The sequence below is a fragment of the Apis florea genome, unplaced genomic scaffold (genome assembly GCF_048593485.1).
Source record: "Apis florea isolate Af1SG1 unplaced genomic scaffold, ASM4859348v1 contig_2411_pilon, whole genome shotgun sequence".
In the NCBI taxonomy this organism is placed as follows: domain Eukaryota; kingdom Metazoa; phylum Arthropoda; class Insecta; order Hymenoptera; family Apidae; genus Apis; species Apis florea.
The window spans coordinates 1,199,562-1,225,430 of record NW_028256580.1 but is presented as its reverse complement, the minus strand read 5'-3'; the positions used below and the strand labels follow the sequence as shown (position 1 = coordinate 1,225,430).

Genomic DNA, 25,869 nt, shown 5'->3' with positions numbered 1-25,869 from the left:
AATTGTTTTAAAATGTTTTCCATTTGTTTGTATATATTGTATCATATCAATACATTTTTTGTTAGGAATTTTAACAAATTATTATACAATTAAAAATTTTTTATTAGGCATGTTAAGATGTAACATAAAATGTTGACAGGAAGTTGTAGATTTTTTTTTTAATGCATACCAGCAATAATTGTTTCCCTGGATTTCAGCATGTTGTTGATTATATATAATACATATCATTTTAAAAATCAGACTACAACACGACAAATTACAAAATATGAGAGACTTGATATTTAATAATAATGAAAATTACATAGTTTTGCGAATGTAAAAACTATTTTTATGAATGAAAATGATAACAAAATATCAACAAAATCACAAGTAATTTAAAATAGTACAAATATCTTTCAAGCATTAAATTCTTAAGTTGAATTTTCTTTTTTTAAATCAAATTTATGGTGGATGAAATTAGCCAAATGCAAAGGTAATAGGAAAAATAATCTAGGAATGTCTAGCTGCCTATTTCATATTGTTATATACTTTCTTTTTTTTAACATGTTCAAAATCTTGAATCTATCATAAAACAATATCAACTCCATTACTTATGCTGCTTAATCTTGGCATGCACTCAATATATGTCCTTGTTTCTGTCTAAGATCGTAACAATATATATATATATATCCAAAATGATTATCATTTTGAAAGAAAATTGAATTTACAGATTTAAATTATTATTTATATATATATTTCCTAAACAGTAAACTGAAATAGTAAAAAATAATCTATTATCTTTAATTTACTTAAAAAAAAGATTACTAATGCTAATATGTATAATATAATAAATCTCATTGTTTATAAATTTCTAAAAATCGTAAAGGTATATACAATAATTATATTATCCGTTATGTACTTGACAAAGTATTAATAGAAACTTATGTACAATGGTTACCTATTGACCACTTCCTGAATTGTTTTGGGGTAATTTTGCTGTTGATTGGTTCAATTGAGCCAATGTTTCTGGAGTCGCGTGTGCTTTCAGAATTGAATTTTCAGCTTCCAATTGATTTATACGATCCATAAGCTCAGCTATTTTTTCCTTGAGTACTTCAACTTCTTCTCGTACAGCAAACATCAAATGACTCTTAACAAGATCCTACAAGAAAATATTCTATTAATTTCAACATTATTTTCTATTATTGAATAATTGTCCCTATGATAAAATATATATAGCTTACCATGGCTTGCTCAATCTTATTATCAATTGCTACAGCGCTAGTCCCCGACATACTGCAATAAAAATTACATGCGAAAATTTATTTATGAAGATGCTGAAACATGTAGATGCTGTAGCAATTAAATTCACAATCTTGTTAAAAATTAGTTTTCTGTTTCTAAAAGGAGAAATTTCTATTAAATACTCTTTTAATTAATAATACTAAAGATGGTATATATGAAAACTATCCGTGAATATGTATGATTTCAATAATTTAAAACATATTAAATAAAGTACCTTTCATTATCTTCGAGGGTATGATGTTCATCACTGCCTTGAGTCACTTCAGTTAATGATTCTAAAAGAGTAGTATCAGCAGATTGGGTAGTGGATCCAGCTACAATCCCTGAAATAGAATCCTGCTCCGGATCTGGTTGATGAAATGTTATATTTCCCTGTTGCATACCACCTACAACATTTTGGCAGCTAGCTGATACTTGCGCCATTTGTACTTGAGTATTACTACCAGAAGTTGTTGGTTGTATTTGAGATGATGGTATCACTTGAGATTGCACTGGTGCACCAGGAGCATGAATAGTTGATGATGTTTGCTGTGCACCTGTTTGAGGAACTTTATGAATATTTTGGATGCTCTGCATTCCTTGTATGGCAGTCAATGGCTCAGATATTTGAGTCATTGTTTTTGGATTAGGTAATGATTGTTGAGGCTGTTGCTGCTGCTGTGGTTGTTGTTGCTGCTGATTTTGAGGATGTTGTTGTTGTTGTTGTTGAGGAGCATGTTGTTGTTGCGAAACTAGAATATTAGGTGCCTGTGACGTTGGTACAGGTGTTTGCTGCACAGAAGGTTGACAAACATTTTGGACTGGTAATGATTGATTTTGTGTGCTCACTGTCACATATGTATCTTCTTTTGAATGAGGTATATTTTGTTGAGATGTTACATTGCTACTGCCAGTTTGTGTTATAATAGGAATAGAACCTTGGGGCATACTTTGAGGTTGAGTCAAATTATTGGGATGAGTTGGCTGTAGATTAGAAGGTAATGTGGAACCCTGACCACTTTGCTGTTGTTGTTGAGATGCCAATTGTTGAGCTGAAGATTGAAAATATTGAGGAATTTGCGAAGGTGCCTGAACATTAGTTTGTGTTTGAACTTGCGTTGGATTATGCTGTGCATTGGGAGGAATTGAATTGCTTACTGCATAATTAGCACTTGAAACTGATGTAGAATTATTTGGTACACCAATTGATGTGTGCACATCTGCATGTGTAGATACTTGTCCATTAGTATCAATGCCCATACCTTTATCTTCTGATACAATTGATTGTTTAGGTGCATCAGGTATAACAATTCCACTATCTGTTACTCCATATGATATGCATACCTCATTTGGATCTGATACTTTTGGTGTACTGATTGCTGTTGGTTGATTGACTGATGTATGATCCAAATAATCCATGCAAGTCCATCTGCCCCTTTTAAATGGTTCAGTACTTTCAATCTTAACAACTTTGAATCTCTCATTTCTACCATGTGAATGTACTTCACGTAAATCTGCATCTTGTTTGACATTACTTGAAAGTAAATTGATAATGTTGTTGTCGGTAACAGATGTAATATCCAAGGTATTGATATTGCTATCATTTACCGAATTACTGACATTATTTCCTTCAGAGGGAACAATTGCCAAACCATACTGAGAACTTGTAGGAATCACCGGAGCAGTGCTGAGAGCAGCATTACTGGTATTAAAAAATACATCCTCTTTGGAGAAAGTATCTTCTGAATAGCTAGGCGTTTCAATGTCAATGTCGGTGATACGCGAATGTTCGACCGAATTGTCCTCTGTATGAGATTCATCAAGATCATCATTTGAATCCTCACCGGCATCATTGCTCATACGAGAACCAACAGTAACGCTTGTAATCTGGAAAGACGATGTCTTTTTCCGACACTGATTACTGGCCGTCACGTTGCTCGAAGTAGTCAAACTAACCGGCTGATACAGTTTCTCTGGCTCTCCTAACCGAATCGTCTCAGTAGTTGTACGATGCACTGGATTCGATATTTTTCTACTACCATCCGATAGCTTATGGGATTTTCTGTGTACATTATCTGCCATTATTATAGGAACTTAGCATTCGAGACCCACGATCTTTGCATTCGTTGTTTTCTTGCATGTTAAAACCGACATCGCTCTTAGCCGGGGCCTTTCGGCTTCGAACTATTTCTCCCTATTACAATTGTCACAATTAACTTTCAAACAGACCGATTTTTATTCTTTATGATAATTTAAATTATATTCATATTCTCATCTTATAGAGGTGTTGACAGTTCACCATTTCATCAATTTCACGGGGAAGAAGTGCATTCGCTCGAGCACCGTCCACTCGAAACGAATATTCACTCTTCGACAAATGCGGAATTGTCTTTTTCCTTCTTCACAGCCGATCACGTTACATTTAATCTCACGCGTTTACATATTACTATCTTGTGATCTAATTTTTCATTATTCATATCCTTTCTACTTTATTATACTAAATAAGCAGTTTAAAAATGGCTGCCAATTCACTCGTAGAATTACCACGAATTATATCTAGAACATCTGTGTGACTTTACAACTAAAAATCTATTTTCATCCGCGATGTAAGTGCATCACGAGAAATAAGCATAGTACTCTCTTTGACCCTTATCATGTAAATACGCCAATAGAAATGTTCTAATCTTATTTATTTCTATATCGCAATACTTAATTTATTCTTTAAACATTGAACAAAATTTTAATTAAAAAATGATTCTGCATCATTTATCTATTCTTATATTTTAAAATTATCATATTATTAATAAAAATTAAAAAAATAAAATTTATATATTTATAAAAATTAAAAAATAAAATTTTATGGAAATCTAAAACATATTTTCTCGCTTATCAAATATTTTATTATTTTCATAAAAAGGAAGATTAAATATAATATAATAAAAATTCAAGTTTTATTCAAATTATTTAATTTTTTATTATTTTTATGATATAAAAATATGCAGTTATAATATACATATGTCGATTTTAATAAAATGTGATATAATTTCATTATTCATATTGTCCGCGTTTATGTATTGATATATAGTCGTTATACATGAAATAAAAGCTTTAGTTTCTCGAAAAGAAAGTTTAAAAGAAACGAGAAAATCGAGCCTGCTATTAACGAGTTTCATAGTATATCTGTATTCTAAAGATGATTGAAATTACGTTTTTTTATAACTTATAAAATTTATCAAACAATTAATAATTTGATTAATCAATAAAATTTATTTAAAGCATAAATTTTTTACGCCTATAACAAATCTGTAAAATTTTTTATACAAAATCATAACAATCATGTTAAATACAATAAAAATAAATTTAAAAAATAAAGTACAAAAATCGAGTAAAATTATAAAACTTAATAAAATCGAAAACAAAAAACCAATTTCAAAAACTTTACCAGGTAAAAAAATAATTATAAGAAAAAATATAAAAAATTCATCCATATTGAGTTGAATAAATATTTATTACTGAAAAAATGTTGTTTAGTTTTTTTATAATATTAATATAGTTTTTCAGTATCCAATAAGTAATGAAAGAGATCATAGAGTGTATGTTTGGGGTATGGCAGATCATGGTGCTCTTGGTACATTAAAATCAACAGTGTACGAAAAGGGTATTTCTTATATTCCAAAACCTAAAAGATTGTCTTTTGGAGAAAGATATGACGTAACAAATATTGCTTGTGGTTATGGTTTTACTGCTTTTGCTGTGAGATCCAATGATAAAAATATTTTATATGGAAGTGGAATAAATACAGATTCACAACTTGGTAAGAATTATATTAAAAATTATTTTTAAACTAGATAATTTATTATATTAAAATTTAATTTTTCATAATTATTTATATTTTTAATACAAGAAATATATATTTTTTAACATTCTTAATATACTATTAGGTTTTGATGAAAAAGATAAAAAATTTCCCAATGGTTTAATAACTGAACCAAGACCTATTAATTTACCAATTAAAGATTCTTCTACTAAAGTCCTAGATATAGCAGCTGGAAGAGCACATTTACTTGTATTAACAAACGAAGGTTTATTTACATTAGGAAATAATGCATATGGACAATGTGGTCGTCCTATAATATTAAATGAAAATTACGAGAAAAGTACAGTTATTCATCACATACCTAGCATTAAGGGAAAAAAGATTAAAAGTATAACAGCTGGCCAAGATCACAGGTATAGAAATTCTTAATACTAGATATATAGTTCATTACAATATTTGAGAATTCTCCCTTATTGCTATATGATAGCATACTCTTGACAGAATCTGGTGAAGTTTATACCTTTGGCTGGGGTGCAGATGGACAAACTGGATTAGCACATTATCGAAATGAATATAGGCCAAGTTTAGTAAAAGGAGATTTAGCTGGACAACATATTATAAAAGTTGCATGCGTTGCAGATTGTGTATTAGCACTCAGCGGTATCTGCAATATTCATGTATTAATACTATAATAAATTACATAACTTTATTTTATATAAAAATAATATAATAAATAGATATCATATATAATAATTGCAGATAAAGGAAAAGTATTTGGTTGGGGTAATTCTGAATATGCACAGTTGTTTGTGGAAGATGGAAATCAACAGGTGAATATAGCTACAGAGATAGATAAATTGAAACACTTAGGTCATATTGTAGACATTGCTTGTGGTGGTTGCTTTTGTATGGTTTTAAACAGTAAGTAATATTTATAAAATTGTGTTTATAATTATTATGATTATAACATATTATGATTTACAATAATTTAATATATGAGTATTTAATAGACACAGGTGATGTTTATGTGTGGGGTTTTGGTATTCTTGGTTTTGGTCCTAAAATTACAAAAATTGTGCAACCAACTCTAATTCCAGCTACACTTTTTGGAAATAATGCATACCAGAAGAATACAAAGGTAAGTCTATTTTATAACTAAAAAACAGAATGTAAATAATATTTTTTTTTAGGTGATAAAGATATTTTGTGGTATGAATCATCTTGCAGCTTTAACAAATACTGGTGATTTATATATGTGGGGTTGTAACAAATTTGGATCTTTAGGATTAGGAGATTGTAAAGACCAATATTTTCCCTTGAAGGTAAATTTATTATTATATTTGCCAATAAAAAGTAATAAATAATAATTAAATTATAATAATTTCTATTATAGGTCAATGTAGGAGCACAAGTAAAAAAAGTTGCTTGTGGAATAGATCATACAGTTATTCTTTGTAAACCTTTTATTTAAAGCATAGTATATTTTCTGCATTATAAATTGGTAATATATTATTTATAAAAGTTATGTACAAATTGTTATTTCATTATTTGTTATATAAAAATATTGTATACATAGTCAATTATTTTTAATTTCATAATATATTACATGAAATTAAATTGATTAATGCATACATATTTAATAATGAATACATATTTTTGAACAGAAAGTTATTATTCAAAAATAAAAATAATATTTGATACAAAACTTTTTATTGAGATTTAAAGCTTTTTTTTTTTATCTATTATAATCATTTTATTTTTAAAATTTATTTATAAAATTTGTTAATTAAATAATATCATACATTTAAAAAATATAACGTTATTATTAGAATAAAAGAATTAAATACAATTTTAGTTGCTCCACTGATACATACCATATTTTCATAAGATATAGTATATTTTATTAAACTGGGAACTCTGCAAACTCGAAAATCTGAAAAAAATTTTAATTACATAATATAATTTTTATTAATCAATATATTGATAAAAAATATAATGTGATTTTTATGTATTAATAATATTAGAAATATTAGAAATGAATTAATATGGATGGAATTTCATAATATATTGAAATATAATTTTTACTTACCAGTACATTGATAAGAAATGGAAGCATTTGAAGCTATTGATATATAAAGTGGCGGACATTCATGAATAAAATTAGCATCATTACAAGAAACAGTAATGCTGTATTCTTCATTTGATATAGATACACATGATTGTGATGCATTTGTTGTATTGATATCTAATGGTTCTCGTGACGAACATATAATTAAACTATCTGATTCAGTGTCTTTAATCTGAAAATAATATATATATTAATATTATAAGATTCCATATGGAATAATTAATAATATTTATGAAAATATTTACCTTTATTTTTGTCATATTATTACTGTTATAAAAATAATTAGGATGTAATTTATAAAAATTAATACCATTTGGTTTAACATAATCATCATACGAATTTGAAAATCCAGATGGGATATAATCTGATCCACACTGTGTATTAATCAAGCGTTTGGGAACTATAATATATTTTACAAGTAGCATAATAAAGACATTAAAAAAAATTATAAAATTAAAATTTATTTTCCTATTTTACCTTGATTTATTCTTGGAATAACCATGTTAATTATTGGTTTCAAAATTTCTTCTGTATCTCCGATACCAATAGAGAATAAATCTGTCGTACGATTATGAATTAAATCAAACCATGGATCTTTTGATCCATACGCCATAATAAAAATCATTGTATCTGAAAATTTTAATAATGAATTATAAAAATAAATTTATCTAGTTTAAAAATTTATTACATATCGAATGCATTTATATACAATTATGTATAATTTTTACCTGGAATTTGTTCTCGCATTCGTGATATAATTTGCGAACAATATTCTTTATCAGTTTTAGATATATCAGAAGTACGTGGAATAATTAAAACAATATCAGAACGTGCACCGCCAACTCCACGATTACGTTCGGTATTAAGTTTATTCATCAGATATGTTTCTAATTTCATGAGTGATTTAGGTAAATCAAAACCATGAGTAACTAAAAAAAAATTATATCATAAAAATATAAATAAAAAAGTATATTATAATTAATTCATTCTTGATTTCAAATTAGTACATACTATTTTTATAATGCGATGAATTATAAGCATGAAAATCCAAAATGTTATAAGTGCTATTAATCATTGGTATTCCATCGTAACCATTTATTAATGTAAAGTTGGAATTAAATTGGTTTATGTCTACATTTTCTAATAAATATGCAAGAATAACTTTTATTGCAGAAAATTCCCAATTTGTATCCAAAATGATTGTCAAATCAATGGATATTTGATTAAATTTATATAATTTATCTGTTTCAATGCATGAAAGATCCTTATTCATTTGTAAAGCTATAAAAGTATAAAACAAAATAAATTTTTGATATTTAATTCGATAAATAAATCTAAATTATTTATATGAAATTTTATCAATACTTACGCACATATTTTTCTAATTCATTTACCGCATTTTCTGAAAACTTTTTTATTATTGTATTATCGAGCGTTGCTTTTGCTAAATCAGGTTCTAGTAATAAAGCAGCACTATATGTCTGAAAAAAGTAATAACAATAATTATTAAAAAAAACTTTTATTTCATTAAACAATCTCTAAATCTAAATTTCTCTCTTCATAATATCTATTAAATTTCACTATTAATATGTTTTTGAAAAAATAATATAATAACGAAATATCCCATTTTAATATGAAAATGTTAAAATAATTTACCTCTGCAATCAATTTTTCATGTGATGCAACAGATGTAAATAGTTTTCTTCGATTACACGCTCTAATGGAGGAGTCAAAGAATCCTAATGAACTATAATACATATCAAAAATTTGTGAAAGTTTTAAGTTAGGTATTGTATTGTACCATTTATAAGTTTCATTGGCCAAAATTAAGCCATCTAAATCTCCTCTGATTTCTGCTGTTGTCATTTCATATTTATTATTAGAATTTAAAAAATACCATCGTGGCAAAGCAGTAGAATTCCAATTACCAGTTACTCCAACACTAATTGTTTTGTCATTTAGAGGCCCTTGTCTTAAAGCTACTTCTGCTAAATCTCCTACAATTTTAATAATAAATATTATATAATTATTTTAAATAATTTATCAATGATTTATATTTTATAAAACATTAATATTACCAGCAAAAGTAGCAAACCATTTATTTTCTATGGTCAATTGTTCTAAAAGTGAATTGTTTTTTTGCAAAATATCTAATTCCAAATCATAAAGATTTGCTGATCCTGGTTGAGTAGCTGCAGCTATTCCAGCAAGCACTAATCCAAAAGAAGTTGCACCCCATCTAAAAAGATTAATAATCTTCTATTATTTTAATATATAGAGTTATTTTAATAAAACAATAAAATTCATTTATTTCTTTCAATTACTTTCTTTTTTTCAATATTTAATTTTATAATTGTTCAATGAATCATAAACTTACGGAGTTTTTACAACACCATTTTCCACAGGACATTTACTAAAAACTGATGCTGATAGTCGAGCGCTATCTGGATGATTAGGTGGTGGATCTTGATAAATTGAGTTTGGATCAACCATAGTATGTTCATCTTTATTTTTATGACTCATATTTTTTCTATATAAAAATTATAACTTATTCCTAATATCGATTATATTACATAATTTTTTCTTCTACTTACATTTCATCAGATGATAAAGTTTCTACATCATTAACAATATTTTCAGTCTTCACCTTATGTTTGTCTTTGACATTTCTTGGATATCTATAAGTATCTGCAAATCTACAAACTTTTGTTTCGTCTCCTCGTTCATAGATTTCAACGCTACTTGATAACATAAAATGTAATGTACACTACAATATAAATAGTATTATTAGTTATGTATTTTATTATTATAGTATTAGTTATACTTATATATATATATATATATATATATATATATATATATATATATGCAGATATAAAAAATAAATCATATACACACTCTTTCTATATCTGTAATACTGTTATTAGGAAAGTTGAAAGCATTTCCAGGTATGAGACGTAGAGATTGAGCAAAACGGAAAAATTGATGGGCATTTGGTGCATAGGGTGATATTCCATCTTGAGCAGGAATCGAAGGATTTGGAGCAATACCGTCTTGTCGGAAACTGTAAATGAAATATTAATGAAATTATTTTTTTAATATTATAATTTCTTTAAAATATGAAAAATCTACCGATGTAGAATTGCTATCGACAGAGTTCTTAGATCCATATTAAGACCCTCTGTATTTTCAATTTTACGAAGTATTGCAATAAATGTATTTAAAGTATGTGGCAATCTATTATCTCTTTCCAAAAGATATTTATTTTCATAACACTCTCGCAGAGACGATGGAAGATTTCTAAGTGCATTTTCTTGTGCGTATACAGCTAGGAACAAACAATAACGAAAATTTAAAATATTATATTAATTTAAATTTTATAATATAATTTAGCCACAAAAATACTTACTTAATGTAATAAAAATAAAAAGATACAAAAACTTTGCCATTTTACCGCAACTAAAAAAGATATAATAAGTAAAATTAATAAATTTTCCATAAATAAATTTCCATAATAAATTTAATATCTTATATATTATATAATATCTATATTTTAATAACTTAATATCATAAAAAAAATTAATAATAACTAACATGAAATAATATAAAATATATTACATCAAACTGTTACATATATTTAATTAAAAAAATAATTATAATAGAACTAAATTATGTGTTAAAAAATACATACCAAAAATGATTTTTTGCTATTTTTTAATGCAGTATATGATATCCCTTCAAATTCGTTCAGTAAAGTATAACACCACACCTATCTTGATAGAATAAAACCTATCATACAGATAAGATAATATGATATGTTATGAGTAATAATTGCTTATTTTATTATAGATATCTTTTTAAAAATAAGTATATATATTCAAATTCTAAAAATATATAAAAAAAGCAAACAATTAATCAAATATACATTGAATAAATTTATCCATTATTTTTATATGCTCTTTTTTTAAATTAAATATCAATACATTTTATTATACAAATATTAGAAAAATCTAATAATTCTTTTTTAAATTAAATTAATATTTATAAGATAATATTTGTGTAATTTTTAATTAAAATTGATAATTAAAAAATGTATAAAACTTTATTTTAAAAAACTATATATTTCTATTGATATTATCTTATCAAGTTTTAAATAGAGTACAATCTTTTTTTTATTTGTACATGACAATGAATCATTCATAAAAATTTAAGTAGATATGGATAATAAAGTGTAAATGTTAGATTTTCAATAGTATAGAATAAATTTCTAACATTATGATATTTAATAAAATTGTATTATTAATAATTTATTGTGGTAAGTTGCTACAAATTATAATAAAATATTTTAACAAATATAAATAAAATAAAATACAATTAATAAACAGATAAACTAAGTTATAAACTATAATATTAAGTATTTTGTTTGTAATAGAATTACAATTAATATGGACACAAACAACTATACCCAAATCACTTAGAGAATGTTATAAAAATAATATCACATTGAATCCTCCCATTCCATTAAATTTGCGTATATTGGTCGATATCATACAGAAAATGGAAAAATATTCTTATTCAACAATAGATATGAGAATAATGTCTTCATCAATACTACACAGGTAAATATATATAATTATTGATATATCTAGTATTTTGACTGAAAGATGATAAATATAATTTATAAATTATAGATTTAGATTTGATGGTATTGAATATCAAAAAAATATTCAAACTACAGAAAATATATTACCATTCAGTGGAACTGGAATACAACGTATTAAACATAAATTGATAGAAGAATTAATTCCAGGCAAAGCAGAAATTTTACCAGTTCATATACTTTCACAAGAAGAACGTTGTATACTTCACCAGGCTATTTCAAGCTCAATTTTGTTATTTGATAATGAAAACAAATATAAATTAAATGAACAGGTTCCTCAAACTGAAAAATTAAGAGGTAATTATTAAGAAAAGACAGATATTTATAGCAATTAAAATAAAAAATTATTATGTAGATAGAATACTTACTGATACATGGAATTATGCAAGACAACAAGGAGTGATTCTAACACCATATGGTACTATTGCCCCTGGAATAATTATAGGAGCAATTGCTGCATCTCTTCAACATCAAAACATTGCTGTAAATCAATTAGTTACAAATTTGGAGACATCTTCAGATACAACACATTATTATGATTCTTTCAACAAAACATTATTTAATAATGCTTTTCACCTATTAAAAATGAATTATACAAATATATATAATTTAAAATACAACAAAGAAGAAGTTGAATTTATTCTTCCAAGAAATCAAATAATTCATAAACCATCTATGTGGTATAATGCTTTAATGTCATCACCTATGAAAATTGATAATATATGGTTAACAACAATTGCAGGCAAGATATATTATTGTACTAATAATTGCAAATTGTTAGATTTGATATACAAATAATATAATATACAAAGAATTTCATTTATCTAGGCGAATTAGCAGAAATGGTTGTATATCAAGGGCCTTTAGGAAATAATATGACTTTTGGTGCAACAGGATTCTGGCAAAATATCATGCGTCCAACTATTTATTATCTCACAAATTTATATAAAAATTTTGATGTAACTCGAGCTGAATTAATAGGAGGCATTGATGGTAAATTAATAATATTTTATTTTATTTTCTAAATAAAACACTTATTTACAATTTGTTTCAGGAATGATAATTTCAAGTTATTTACAAAGTTGGATTCAAGACTTTTATAGTCTTAGACTTAGTCAAATTTTAGAAATGTATTATTCATATGAAGGTGTTGTATTTAATACAAACGTAAAAGCTTGCGATCGAATACAAACTTTCCAATATGCAATACCAAAGACTATTTTAAATGAACAGGTTTGTCACAATTATTAATGAAATTTGGGGAAAAAATATAATACTTTAATGTACAAATATTATTTGTAATAGACTTATGCCATAGCTCAGACATTAGCTTACCGTAAAAGTATTGCATATATTTCTCCTGAAACATTACAACAAATGGTTGACTTTGCAACTGAAAAATTTTATACCTATGCAGAAAATCATTTATTTCCTGAATTACCTTGTCGTCAAATAAATCAACCACAAATAGAAGCGATAATCATATTTGATGGTACATGGACAATACAATATACGATAGATTTTCTTGCGTAAGTATGTTGATATAATTTTATATTTTATATTTTTATTTCCAAAATTCTTTGTGTTTAGAATTTTAATACAAGATTTAGATATATCAATGTATGGATCAAAAATGGGAATAATACATAGTACTACAGGAGAATGGTTATTAAATGTTACAAATAGTCCATCAATTGCATTTCAAACATTAAACAATTTTACAAATGCTATGTGTAAGTTTTAATATTTTATATTTATATATAATTTTAACTGATCATAATCATATATGATATTTTCTAGGGTCTACGCAATTTAATTATATGCAAGTTTTAAAAACAGTGTTTTCCTATCTAAATAATAGTTGGGAATACAATCATAAGCATCATATAATTGGAAATCTTGGACAAGTAATTATATTATTGGTTCCATTAGCACATATATCTAATAACGAAAAAGAATCTATAATGACGTTATTGCATCAATTAAAATACAATCATCCAGGTATATGAACTTTATATAATTAAATTTAAAAAAATATTAAAAATAATAAATTTTGATAATTTTTTCTTTATAATATAATTTACAGATGTTCATTTTGTGTATTATGTATCGAGATATAATGAAAATTTATTTAAATCATTTATTTTATCAAATGAAGATTATATGATAAAAAATGCCAATATCGATGCTATTATTCAATATGTATTAAAAAGTATGTTTTATTATTAAACTACTTAATAGTATCATAAATATATATTCATAAATTTTTAGTTCCACGAGCATTAAGACCTGCAACAACTTTAGGCTTGAATAATTCAAAAACTCCCCAAATAGAAGATTATATAAGTCCTTCGAAATCAATTACTTATAAAATACATTCACATTGGAAACAAAATATGAAAAAAATATTAGTTAAGGTTTGTTTTTAAAAATATGCTAATAAGTTTTATAATTTTTATTTATTTTTACTCTAATAATTTTATAATTTTGTAGATTCATGCTTTTGATTATGGTACAATGAAAGTTTGTATGTGGATAGAATTTGAATTCAATGACAGAAAAAATTTGCAATGTATAGAATTAGCTGGTTATAAAGAAGTTATATTAACTGATCATTTTAAATGTACCAGTATCTCAGCATGTCCTAATTTGTATCTTCATATCCAAAATGTAACTTCTTTATATAAATGTACAGGTAAATATTAATTATATAAAAAATATATGAAATATGATGAATATATATATAAATTATATATATATATACACATAATAAAAATTTCAGAAATAGATTGTAAAACACCGGATCAAGTAAGGTTCATCATAAGAATAAATCAACAAAATGTTAATTATAATAATTCTGCAGATCAAAATATAATATCGATTTCATTAAATATTTTTATGATATTTATATTTCGAATGTTTATGTGAACTTTATTATATAAAATAAAAAATTAATTTTTCATTTTTTTTATAAATTATTTATGAAGTTTTTTAATAATTTAATATTATTTAATATTATAATATTATAATTTACTAAAAAAAATATAATTTCTATTATATAGAAACTTATTTATTATTTTAAAAAATACAAATTTTATTCTTACTTACAATTATTCAAATAGATTAATAATTGCTATATGCATATTCGTATACAAATTTTATCAGAAATTGAAAATTACTTGATGCAGCAAGATTTCCTAATTCAGGTTCTATCAAAAGCATATCAACTGGAGGAAGAAATTCATTAACTTCACCTCCTATATTAAAAATAAAATAGAAAAAAATATTTTTTTAAAAAAATTAAAATTATTTTCTTAAATTAATAATTTACCCATAAAGTGTGCGAGATCCATTAGTTTAAAAAATATAGTTTCTTGTACTTGTTGTTCAGGATTCTTTCCTATAGTATCCCATTGATCTCGTTTAGCGGCTCGTGCCCAAATTTGTAATTTTAAAGACACTTTTTCATCTTCTTGTTCCATATATTTCAATAAATCAAGAGCTTTTTTAAAATCGTATTCATTTGCTTCAACATTATCATCAGATGTATATAACTATATCAATTATATATTTGATATAATTAAATATAATAAAAAATATATATATTAAATAAAATACAAAATAAATATATTTTTTAATTAAAAAAAATACCGTAATTAATTCTGTTGGTGTAAATACTCGTAATTTTTCTACATCGTAACCGTACGTCGTAAGTAGTTGAGTTGGTAAGTCTTCCTGATGGGCTATCAATGCCAATTCATTGTCAATTCTTTTCACACAATCTCTTATTTCTTCTTCTAAATCATCTGAAGCAAGAAGAGCCAATTTTGCTAAAGAAAGCATGGACTGTAAATAAAATGAATTTATAAATAAAAATATTTAAATAGCTTAAAAAATAAAATATGATGTATTTGTACCTTCTTACGTGTCACTAATTCATTTTCCTGAATTGCTAAAGAATGAAGCGTGTTAGCAGCAAAACGTAAATCGTCCGTAAGAGCAGATTGTACCCATGATAAAGTTGGATGTTCAGCTAATTTTTCTGATAATTCAATTGTACCATCGCGTCTACATTTTTCTACTAATTGACCCTGTCGACCATCTTTTACATACCTGTATTTAAAGTTTATTATATTAAGAATAAAAATGAGAACATTTCACTTCTAAATTATTAACAAATTTATAAACAAATTTACCATGAAAATAAAAATCCCACAAAATCTTGAGCTGCAAATTTTTTTATATATCCATCCAGTCGACTTTTATTGTTAGTTAATTCACATATTTGTATGAGAGATGCAAAATCACAATACTTTTCAGCTAACATTGCAGCATTATCATATTGTTCTTCCTTTACTATAAATTATTTACTATAAATATTTTTTTTTACAAATATTTGTTTAATTTAAATAAGAATACATACTCAATGGTTGAATTAGATTCATTCGATCTGTTTCATATTGTTTCAAAAGTATTTCAAACTTTTCTGTACCCTTAACACTTTCCAAATGACATTTTCGACCATCCAATATTAAATCTATATAACTTACTAACTGTTCATACAATTCGTTCCTTACAGTTGAATCATTGGTTCCAGTTATGCCATGCTTAAGAGTTAAATTATACTAAAATAATAAATTATATTGATAAAGATTTTTTTAACAATTTTTGCAATAAAAAGATAATTATTTATGTCTAATTATTAACCATTGTAGTAAGACAATTTCTTAATCCATGTCTTCCAATTGCTGCTGTCCAAGGAAGATATTCAGTTATACCATATGAACATCTTGTAGGAAGAAATCGTTCAGCATTATGTTGTCGGTATTTCATTACTTCGTGTAGTATACCCTATTATCAATGTGTATTTAATAATCTCATATTTTTATTTTATTGTTAATATTGTATTGAATTTATTGTACTTACTAATAATATAGCATTTACTTGCATAATATAATGTGCTACCTGTTGAATAGGTCTTTCAGATTGAGTTACCTCTGATGCATTATTCACTAAAGTAGGAAGAAAACGATGCACAGTACTAACTTCGCGATAAAATATATCACGTGCTGTTAACTCATCGGATACATATGATTCAGGACTTAAAGTTTGTTCTATTATTGTATCTATAATATCTGCATATCTTTAAATAATTTATATTAATCTTCAACATAAAGAAAATTCAAAAAAATATAACTCAAAGAAACTTACTTATTTTGAAGATTATATATGGTTAATGCTGCAATTATTTTTTCTGCATATTCTTCAAGAACATATGGTGTAGATATAATTATTCCTCTATATGTAACGGCACAAAACTAAATCGAAAAATATAAGTATAATACTATTATGATGATATAATAATATAATATATAATATAATAATACCATTAATTTATATATTCAATTATATTTTCATAATAAATTAACTTACTCTATTCCATAAATCATGTTCTTTTAAAAATATTATAAATAAATCTATAGCTTTCTGTTTTCCTTCTAACTGATTAGGTATTTGCATTGAAGTAACTGCATTTATTGTCATAGCTGAAAACAACATGTGATTATTGAAATTTACATAATATATATATATTTCATTTAATATACATAACATATACATAAATTTAATTACATAAATCTCTATGATTTGACCAACGTGGATCATTTGCTGGATAGTCATCTATCAAATCTTTAGCAACTTTTAAAATCAGTGTATCAAGAGTAGCATCTATATCCATTACTGGTTCTTCTTGCAAAGGAAAAAGTTGTGATAAAATTTCTTCACACTGTGCCTATAACAGAAAGATTATTTTAATCATTATATTTCTTATAATATAATTTTATAAAATAATATAATTTAAAGTAAACTTACTCTATTTTGTCGTAAACTAAGAAGAAATGCAGCACGTAATTGTGTAGAATTATCAGAACTATAAAACATATCTTGAACTTCTTCATTACTAATAAGACTAGTAAAATTTTGTGTCGAATTAGATCGATAATTATAATCTGCACTTGTATTAATATTATCTGTGTAAGTCCTAAAAAAATTTATTTTATTCTTAATAAAATTATTATAGAAATTGTTTCCAAAAGAATATAAGTAAAATGAAAACGAACATATTAAAATCTTGTGATATAAAATCTGATGGCATAATAGAAACTAATCCAAAATTTTTAGTAAATAAAACTGGAGTTCCTGAACACAATGCACCACCAAGAATACTATCATCTCCACCTCGTACTAAATCTATTTTGTCTTGTTCATTTTCAGATGTACCTAAAATATTTTCATTTAAAAATTCAAATAATATTTTATAACTAAGAGCAAATCTCTTACTTATAATTATAATCTTTAACTTACAATTCACAATAAGTACTTTATATTGATTGTATATAATAGCTTCCCAACCACATAATATAAAGCGATAAGAAACTAACGTTGATTCAGCATCATTATGATATGAAATAGGATCAATTTTAATTGGTATAAACCATTTAAATGTATTTGCTAATGTTGTACCAGATAATTGTATCAAACCTATAATATTTAATTATTGTATAATATATAATATATAATAAAAAATATAATAATTTTATTTTTATTTTTTCAATTACCTAATGCAAATTCAATAAAAGATGATGCATCAGCACAATAAGCTGCCATTAAAAAGACTATTCCTTCATTACATGGTTGCATATCAATCAGCCAAGTTTCCATGTTTTGTGGATTACATGCACTTGATTCCTAATTATTAAAATAAATAAATCACTTATTTCTTATATACACAATATTTTACATACCCAAATTTTTCGTTGGAAAGTTTGTGAAATAATATGTCCAATATCTTCATCAAACTCTATTTTTTCTTGTTCATTATAAGGAAAAGACCAATATTGCAAAGATGAACCAGCTAAAATGAGAACTCTTGATCCTCTATCTCCTAAAGTTGTGCAAGTAACTTTTACTAATTTCTATGAAATAAAATTTCATATTTTTTTATATTCCTGCATTATATGTTATTAAAATTATAATGAAAATATTGCATATGAAATTTACTGTTTCTGTAACTGGGGATTGAGGTATAGCACCAAAAATAAGAGAAGTCATTCTTCTTCCTATACCTCCTAGCCATCCTTGACTTGTTCTAAGAACTTGACAAGTAACACTATTTTTACCACCAATAAACTGTGATTGTAACAATGCTACTGTACATGTGGTTGTAGCTAAAATACAACCATGACCAGGAATGTAAGTAAGACAATCAACTTCTTGCCCAGCAAGTTCTGCACTTGTTTCTACGGAAGATCCTTCATGTGCAACACTAACCCAAAAACGTACAATACCTTCAGGAGAAACAGCCATACAACTAGGTACCTAATTATTTAAAAAATTTTAATTAAAGCTCAATTCAAAAATAAATAATGATTTTAATACCTGATAGCCTGGAGGCAACCATACAGCTACACATTCTGCTTTATGAGCTAAATCACTTTGAGGTAATAATAATTCACGACACTGACTTTTAAAAGTTCTTTTTTGTTTTGAATCATGAATGGTAGTCTTACATTGCCACACAAGTAATCTTCGACCACATACAAGCCAAGCCCAACCGTCTATTGAAATATTAACACTAACTGCAATATTTCTATCTACAAATGTTAAAGCTTCTGTAACAAGTACAGGTAAAGATGACCCAAAGCTCTCGACTACATGATTCGGTGATTTACATATTATTTGTACGGATTGATTTGATCGTCCAGATACACTTATTGTTCTAGAAGTAAAAAATTTATTACAAATAATTTTAATCCAGATTAGAAATATTTGTAAGAAACTTACGAATTATTTTTTCTTAAAGATTGAATAATTGACATACGCTTCCGCGGAGATGTTAAATTTCTTCCCAATGTATTTCCTATATTCGTTCGATCCATTGCAATTTTTTTTTATTTAAAACTTTGTATCAAAAAAATGAAAAATTGGTTTATATATAATATTTTAAATTATATAAAAAATTTTATATTTTATTTTTTTTATATTTTTTTACATATACAACATCACGTACATAACATGTTTTATATATAAACTGGTAAAATAATTACATATCGTTTAACACAACAATAAAACCTAAAATTAAATACAGATACTGATTGATAACTTGATAAAAAAACTTTAAAATTTTTATCAATATATGGCAAATAAATTAATAGTTCTATAAATGAAATAAATAAGCATTACTTAATACAATAATTTTATATATAGCAATTTCACGACTAATATTAAATTTATATATAAAATAAAATAATAGTAATATAATTAAATATCTCTAATTCATAATCTAATTTCTATTCATAAGATAAAATTTAAAAAATTTTTGAAATCTTATGATATTTCTGGATCTATAATGAATTCAAACATGCATGTAATTTAAGTTGAATATTTTACACTCATTTTATTTATATTCATTATTTTTTCTTCTGTTATTCAAATTTTCAAATTATGTTTAAAATTATTCAAAACACATATAGCATTTAGAATCTAGATAACGAATTTTAAATGCTTTCACAACAGTTTGATATAACAAAATGAATACTATAATTATTTTAGGGATTTTAATTTTTTTTCCATTGGGTATCTGAATATAGATCTAAAACTTAATTTTTATTTTCATGCCATCTTACGTTTATCGAAAGAAATACGATTGACTTCTATAAGAGAAATCTCTTCTTTATATTTATTGCATCATGCAATAATAGCAAGTAGATGATGTGGAAAACGTGTTAAGTTAACATTATATTTTTTTTAGAGTGTGTCATCAATTGATGTATTCAATTGAATATTTAAAAAGTATATAAAGTATATATAAAATATAATAAATTGGCAAAATGATTGATATGAAAACTGAGGAAATTAAAAAAGAAACAGAAATTCCGCTGAAAAGTGCAAAGCAGTTACAAAAAGAAGCAAAGAAACAAGCGAAGTTGGAAAAGTTTAAACAGAAACAGGAAAAGAAAGAAAGCGATAAAATTTCAAAAATTAAAGAAAAAAATGAGGTAAGATTGTTAGAATCTTTTGATTTTCTTTATTTTCTATTGCTAATTTTTTTTCATATGCTCTTTTTTTTTTTAATTAATTAATTAATACATATTTATTTCAAATAAAACTTTCATTTAAACTAAATATTTTTACTCTTAGAAAATAGAAAAGAAAAAAGAATCTAAAGAATTAGCTATATATACAATAAATACAGTTGAAGGAGATAAGAAAGATGTTACATGTCCAATGCCTGATGCATATAGTCCAAAATATGTTGAAGCTGCATGGTATGCATGGTGGGAAAAACAAGGTTTTTTTAAACCTGAATATAAAGTAATTAAAAGATACTTTGATAAAAAATTAGTTTAAATATTTATTTTCTTTGTCTTATTTTATATATTTTTATATATTTAATTATTATTAATTATAGAGAAAAAACATATTAGAGCCAAATCCTAAAGGAAAATTTATCATGGTGATACCACCACCTAATATAACTGGATTTCTTCATCTTGGACATGCTTTAACTAATGCTGTAGAAGATGCTATTACAAGATGGTAAAGCAATGCTTGAATATATATTTTAGAACTACATGATTCTTAAAAGTAATATAGTCTGTTTAGTTTCTGAATTGCAATTTAACAATTTATATATAATAATTTATGTAAAAAATTTTTATATTTTTTAGGAATCGTATGAAAGGACTTACAACATTATGGAATCCAGGTTGTGATCATGCAGGTATTGCTACTCAGGTAGTAGTTGAAAAAAAACTTTGGAAAGAAGAACAAAAGACACGCCATGATATAGGAAGAGAAAATTTTATAGAAAAAGTTTGGAAATGGAAAGAAGAGTAAGTTTAAATATGGATTTGCATATTTTGAATATACATATTTGTATGTATATTTGTATATAATTTATCAATTTTAGAAAAGGAGACAGAATTTACCTGCAATTAAGAAAATTAGGTGGATCATTTGATTGGGATCGAGCTTGTTTTACAATGGATCCAAAATTGTGTCGCGCTGTTTCAGAAGCATTTATAAGATTGCATGATGAGAATATAATATATAGAAGTAATAGATTAGTCAATTGGTCTTGCACATTAAAAAGTGCCATTTCTGATATAGAAGTTAGTAACTTTAAGTACTAATACGTTAATTGTTTATTTTTCAAATTATCTGTTTTATGTAGGTTGATAAACTTGAATTAACTGGTCGAACATTACTTTCAATTCCTGGATATCAAGAAAAAATAGAATTTGGAATTTTAGTATTATTTGCTTATGAAGTAATAGACTTCGAAAAAAAAATAATAGTTGCTACTACTCGCATTGAAACAATGCTTGGAGATACAGCCATTGCTGTTCATCCAAAAGATAGTAGATATATTGATTTCGTTGGAAAATATGTACAACATCCATTTTGTAATAGAAAATTACCAATTATAGCTGATGAATTTGTAGAAATGGAATTCGGAACAGGTCAGTATTCTTATAACAAATTTTTTAAAAGAGTAATATATGGCATAAAATCAATCTAGGTGCTGTAAAAATTACACCAGCTCATGATCCTAATGATTACGAAATTGGAAAAAGACATAATTTGCCATTTATAACTATTTTTGATGACACTGGAAATGTTATTGGAGATTATGGACAATTTACGGTACACATAATTTCACATGAAAATTATATGTTTTGTTTTAATAAAAATTGATATTTTTTCAATATTCAGGGTATGAAACGATTCCATGCTCGAGCAGCTATAATAAAAGAATTAATTGCAAAAAATTTGTTTATTGAAATTAAAGAAAATCCTATGGTTGTGCCGATATGTAGTCGATCTAAGGATATTGTTGAACCATTAATGAAACCTCAATGGTAATTTGATATTTATATATATAATAAAATTTATTTTTATTGGCATTTTATTGGCATGATAAAATAAATTTTTTTTGTTAGGTATGTAAAATGTAGCGAAATGGCCTTGAAAGCAAAGGATGCAGTAAAATCCGGTGAATTAAAAATTATTCCGTCTCGATATAAGAAAATTTGGTATCATTGGATGGAAAATATTACAGATTGGTGTATATCTCGGCAATTATGGTGGGGTCATCGTATTCCTGCTTATTATGTTAAAATAATTAATCCAACTATAAAAGTCGAGGTAATTTTAAAGAATATTAAATTATAATTTTTTTGAATTTTATTATATAAATTCATGTTAGTTAGATGATGATTATTGGGTAAGTGCGCATTCAGAAAATGAAGCTAAGAAAAAGGCTGCAAAACAATTAGGTATATCTGCAGATAATATTATTGTTGAACAAGATCCTGATGTATTGGATACATGGTTTTCTTCGGGTCTGTTTCCATTTTCGATATTTGGATGGCCAGATAAAGTATGCATACGAATAGTTTATTTTATATGATGTATTTAATATTAATTATTTTACATAATTTGATATTAAAAAAAAAATAATCATATTTTAGACAGAAGAACTTGAAGCATTTTATCCTGGTACATTATTAGAAACTGGACATGATATTTTATTTTTCTGGGTTGCAAGAATGGTTTTTTTAGGTCAAAAGTTAATGGGAAAATTACCATTCAAGTATGTAAATTTTTATTCTTATATTTGATTTTTTAAAATTTAATGTATTTATATATTTATATACATATAAATGTTTTTATATATTCTACATATCCTATTTAAAATATATATAAGAATATTTTTAAAACAGAGAGGTTTATTTACATGCTATGGTACGAGATGCTCATGGAAGAAAAATGAGTAAATCATTAGGAAATGTTATAGATCCTATGGATGTAATTAATGGAATATCATTAGAAGTATGTATTTTATTTATAATTTTTTTAATTTTAACAAGACATTTGTCATCACTTTACATGTTATTTTTATTTAGGATCTTCATAAACAATTGATGAATTCAAATTTGGATCCAAAAGAATTTAAATATGCTATTGAGGGACAAAAACGTGATTTTCCACAAGGAATTCCCGAATGTGGAACTGATGCTTTAAGATTTGCACTTTGCGCTTATACGATGCAAGGCCGCGATATTAATCTTGATATTCTTCGCGTACAAGGATATCGATTTTTCTGTAATAAAATATGGAATGCGACGAAATTCGCTCTTATGTATTTGGATTCTAATTTTGATGATGATGATGTTCAATTGGTAAAATTTTAATATTAATAATTATAGAGAATGTTTAAAACTTTTATGAAATTTTTTATTATAATATTTATACTTTTTTTTTCTTTTTTTTTGCAGACAAATGACATTGTAGTAGGTGACAATGATTGGTATCAAAGTACTTTAAGAGAAAAATGTGTGCAAGAAGCATTAAATAATTATTTGGCAGATTATCCTTATTTAGATGGATATAACCCTTCACAAATTGATACAAAAGTTTATCAAATTTTTATCAAACTTGATAATGATTTTACGAATTATCCTCATTTACGTCGTTGGTATAAACATATAGCATCTTATAATAATCAAGAAAAATCTATGTTTCATGCAGAGAAAGGTAAAATATTATCTCAATGTGGTTGTAAAATACATGATCACAATAGAAAAAAACAGGTAAATTATATTGATTTACTAATAATTATTAATGATTTATTAATAAATCAATCTTAAAAATCGATATGCCAAATAAAGATAATTTATTGGTTTTTCTATCATCAGTTGCATTATAAATCAAATATAGATTCTTGGATGCTTTCTCGCGTAAGTTATGCAATAAAGACATGTAATGAAGCAATGACGCAATATGACTTTCCAACCGCCACTACTGCTTGCTATAATCTTTGGCTATATGATTTGTGCGATATTTATTTGGTTTGTATATATAATTTACTTACAAAATAATTCATCATGTAATATTATTGATTAATCATATTTTTATTTAGGAGTATTTGAAACCAGTATTTCAAAGTGATGACATTGAAAGAAAATATGCAGCAAAGAAAACTTTATTTAAAACACTAGATATAGGATTAAGACTGTTAAGTCCTTTTATGCCATTTATAACAGAAGAACTTTATCAACGTTTGCCTCATAAAAAACAATTTTATCCTAGTATTTGCGTTAGTCCATATCCAGAAATTACAGAGGTATTGAAAATTTTTTTTTTTAATTATTTTCTTTCTATATATAAAAATATAAAAAAATTTTAATATGATATTAATATGATTGTAGTATTCTTGGAGGAATGAGGAAATAGAAAAAGATGTTGATTTTGTCAATAAAGTAATAAAAAATATTCGATCAACGCGTGCAACATATAATTTACCAAATAAAATCAAAACTGAAGCGTTTCTTGTATGTAATTCTAATAGCTTAAAAGAAAAGCTTTTAGAATATCAATTGTTGATAGAAACTTTATCTTACTCCACGCTCAATACAATGGAACCACCAACAGGATGTGCTATCATTACTATCACGGATAAAATTCAAGTTCATCTATTGCTAAAAGTAATAATTATTACTAATATAAATTAAGAAAATAATTCTATTATTTTTAATTATAAAATTTCATATATATTTATAAGGGTTTAATCGACTCAAAGAAGGAGATAGAAAAACTTAGTAAAAAACAGGAACAATTAATAGATGTTATTCATAAAATCAAGCAAGGAATGGAAATTCCTGATTATAATGTTAAAGTACCTTTGGATGTACAAAGTAGTAATACAGAGAAGTTAATACACAATGAAGGAGAATTGCAACGAATCATTGATGCATTGTCGGTATTACGAGCAATATAATACTGAACTCTTTTAGGTTTCAGAATTTCATTTCCATATTAATTTCTTATTTATTAAATTATATATTTTATCACACGATATTATTATTTATTATTGTTTCTATCCTTTGATAAGTATTTTTACAGATTAAAATAATTTCTACTATAAGTAGAATTCAA

General features: G+C 25.3%; 6 protein-coding genes across 14 annotated transcripts; 3 read left to right on the top strand and 3 right to left on the bottom strand.

Moving 5' to 3' along the window:
• Nucleotides 1-84: 84 nt before the first annotated feature.
• Nucleotides 85-3,751, bottom strand: LOC100867598 (uncharacterized). 3 transcript variants are annotated; one of them, XM_012484091.3, is made up of 4 exons: nucleotides 1,499-3,751; nucleotides 1,224-1,275; nucleotides 938-1,141; nucleotides 85-750 (listed from the first exon to the last, which is right to left on the bottom strand). In XM_012484091.3, exons 1-3 carry the CDS (start codon nucleotides 3,343-3,345, stop codon nucleotides 938-940), a joined length of 2,103 nt encoding a protein of 700 aa, XP_012339545.1. In that variant the 5' UTR covers nucleotides 3,346-3,751; the 3' UTR covers nucleotides 85-750. The 3 variants fall into 3 exon arrangements, with proteins under 3 accessions (XP_012339545.1, XP_012339546.1, XP_003691892.1); XM_012484092.3 differs by having other exon boundaries at nucleotides 85-1,141; nucleotides 1,224-1,379; XM_003691844.4 differs by having other exon boundaries at nucleotides 85-1,141.
• Nucleotides 3,744-6,785, top strand: LOC100867718 (RCC1-like G exchanging factor-like protein). Of its 4 annotated transcripts, none has more exons than XM_012484093.3 (8): nucleotides 3,744-3,869; nucleotides 4,817-5,077; nucleotides 5,205-5,493; nucleotides 5,568-5,740; nucleotides 5,840-6,001; nucleotides 6,091-6,218; nucleotides 6,271-6,402; nucleotides 6,474-6,785. In XM_012484093.3, exons 2-8 carry the CDS (start codon nucleotides 4,870-4,872, stop codon nucleotides 6,549-6,551), a joined length of 1,170 nt encoding a protein of 389 aa, XP_012339547.1. In that variant the 5' UTR covers nucleotides 3,744-3,869; nucleotides 4,817-4,869; the 3' UTR covers nucleotides 6,552-6,785. The 4 variants fall into 4 exon arrangements, with proteins under 4 accessions (XP_012339547.1, XP_086761633.1, XP_003691893.1 ...); XM_086905507.1 differs by lacking the exon at nucleotides 3,744-3,869 and adding an exon at nucleotides 3,894-4,708 and having other exon boundaries at nucleotides 5,361-5,493; XM_003691845.4 differs by lacking the exon at nucleotides 3,744-3,869 and adding an exon at nucleotides 3,931-4,708.
• On the bottom strand, nucleotides 6,529-12,100 carry LOC100863050 (uncharacterized). Of its 2 annotated transcripts, XM_031915209.2 has the most exons (15): nucleotides 10,900-10,997; nucleotides 10,618-10,667; nucleotides 10,341-10,536; nucleotides 10,107-10,272; nucleotides 9,803-9,975; nucleotides 9,586-9,738; nucleotides 9,287-9,447; nucleotides 8,865-9,205; nucleotides 8,578-8,689; nucleotides 8,220-8,489; nucleotides 7,937-8,137; nucleotides 7,686-7,838; nucleotides 7,454-7,608; nucleotides 7,170-7,380; nucleotides 6,529-7,013 (listed from the first exon to the last, which is right to left on the bottom strand). In XM_031915209.2, exons 2-15 carry the CDS (start codon nucleotides 10,655-10,657, stop codon nucleotides 6,877-6,879), a joined length of 2,469 nt encoding a protein of 822 aa, XP_031771069.2. In that variant the 5' UTR covers nucleotides 10,658-10,667; nucleotides 10,900-10,997; the 3' UTR covers nucleotides 6,529-6,876. The 2 variants fall into 2 exon arrangements, with proteins under 2 accessions (XP_031771069.2, XP_086761632.1); XM_086905506.1 differs by lacking the exons at nucleotides 10,341-10,536; nucleotides 10,618-10,667; nucleotides 10,900-10,997 and adding an exon at nucleotides 11,959-12,100.
• LOC100863253 (uncharacterized) lies at nucleotides 10,948-14,846 on the top strand. Its single transcript, XM_012484089.3, has 13 exons — nucleotides 10,948-11,523; nucleotides 11,641-11,827; nucleotides 11,900-12,165; nucleotides 12,224-12,610; nucleotides 12,697-12,861; nucleotides 12,923-13,101; nucleotides 13,174-13,397; nucleotides 13,459-13,601; nucleotides 13,669-13,869; nucleotides 13,955-14,080; nucleotides 14,140-14,285; nucleotides 14,362-14,563; nucleotides 14,651-14,846. Exons 1-13 carry the CDS (start codon nucleotides 11,484-11,486, stop codon nucleotides 14,794-14,796), a joined length of 2,412 nt encoding a protein of 803 aa, XP_012339543.2. The 5' UTR covers nucleotides 10,948-11,483; the 3' UTR covers nucleotides 14,797-14,846.
• A 70-nt stretch (nucleotides 14,847-14,916) lies between these two features.
• Nucleotides 14,917-20,457, bottom strand: Nup133 (nuclear pore complex protein Nup133). 2 transcript variants are annotated; one of them, XM_086905505.1, is made up of 20 exons: nucleotides 20,317-20,457; nucleotides 19,711-19,827; nucleotides 19,306-19,645; nucleotides 18,928-19,245; nucleotides 18,672-18,842; nucleotides 18,486-18,615; nucleotides 18,232-18,408; nucleotides 17,988-18,147; nucleotides 17,740-17,908; nucleotides 17,500-17,659; nucleotides 17,302-17,414; nucleotides 17,080-17,186; nucleotides 16,795-17,011; nucleotides 16,576-16,719; nucleotides 16,292-16,493; nucleotides 16,065-16,224; nucleotides 15,786-15,981; nucleotides 15,520-15,714; nucleotides 15,200-15,422; nucleotides 14,917-15,125 (listed from the first exon to the last, which is right to left on the bottom strand). In XM_086905505.1, exons 2-20 carry the CDS (start codon nucleotides 19,803-19,805, stop codon nucleotides 14,992-14,994), a joined length of 3,411 nt encoding a protein of 1,136 aa, XP_086761631.1. In that variant the 5' UTR covers nucleotides 19,806-19,827; nucleotides 20,317-20,457; the 3' UTR covers nucleotides 14,917-14,991. The 2 variants fall into 2 exon arrangements, with proteins under 2 accessions (XP_086761631.1, XP_012339595.2); XM_012484141.3 differs by lacking the exon at nucleotides 20,317-20,457 and having other exon boundaries at nucleotides 19,711-19,906.
• A 72-nt stretch (nucleotides 20,458-20,529) lies between these two features.
• On the top strand, nucleotides 20,530-25,789 carry ValRS (Valyl-tRNA synthetase). 2 transcript variants are annotated; one of them, XM_012484139.3, is made up of 18 exons: nucleotides 20,530-20,924; nucleotides 21,067-21,240; nucleotides 21,338-21,465; nucleotides 21,597-21,761; nucleotides 21,839-22,040; nucleotides 22,103-22,391; nucleotides 22,451-22,575; nucleotides 22,645-22,790; nucleotides 22,872-23,076; nucleotides 23,138-23,311; nucleotides 23,403-23,524; nucleotides 23,655-23,763; nucleotides 23,838-24,113; nucleotides 24,210-24,524; nucleotides 24,630-24,782; nucleotides 24,854-25,057; nucleotides 25,143-25,418; nucleotides 25,496-25,789. In XM_012484139.3, the coding sequence occupies exons 1-18, from the start codon at nucleotides 20,757-20,759 to the stop codon at nucleotides 25,709-25,711; spliced, it is 3,447 nt and encodes a 1,148-aa protein (XP_012339593.1). In that variant the 5' UTR covers nucleotides 20,530-20,756; the 3' UTR covers nucleotides 25,712-25,789. The 2 variants fall into 2 exon arrangements, with proteins under 2 accessions (XP_012339593.1, XP_012339594.1); XM_012484140.3 differs by lacking the exons at nucleotides 20,530-20,924; nucleotides 21,067-21,240 and having other exon boundaries at nucleotides 21,376-21,513.
• The last annotated feature ends 80 nt before the right edge of the window (nucleotides 25,790-25,869 follow it).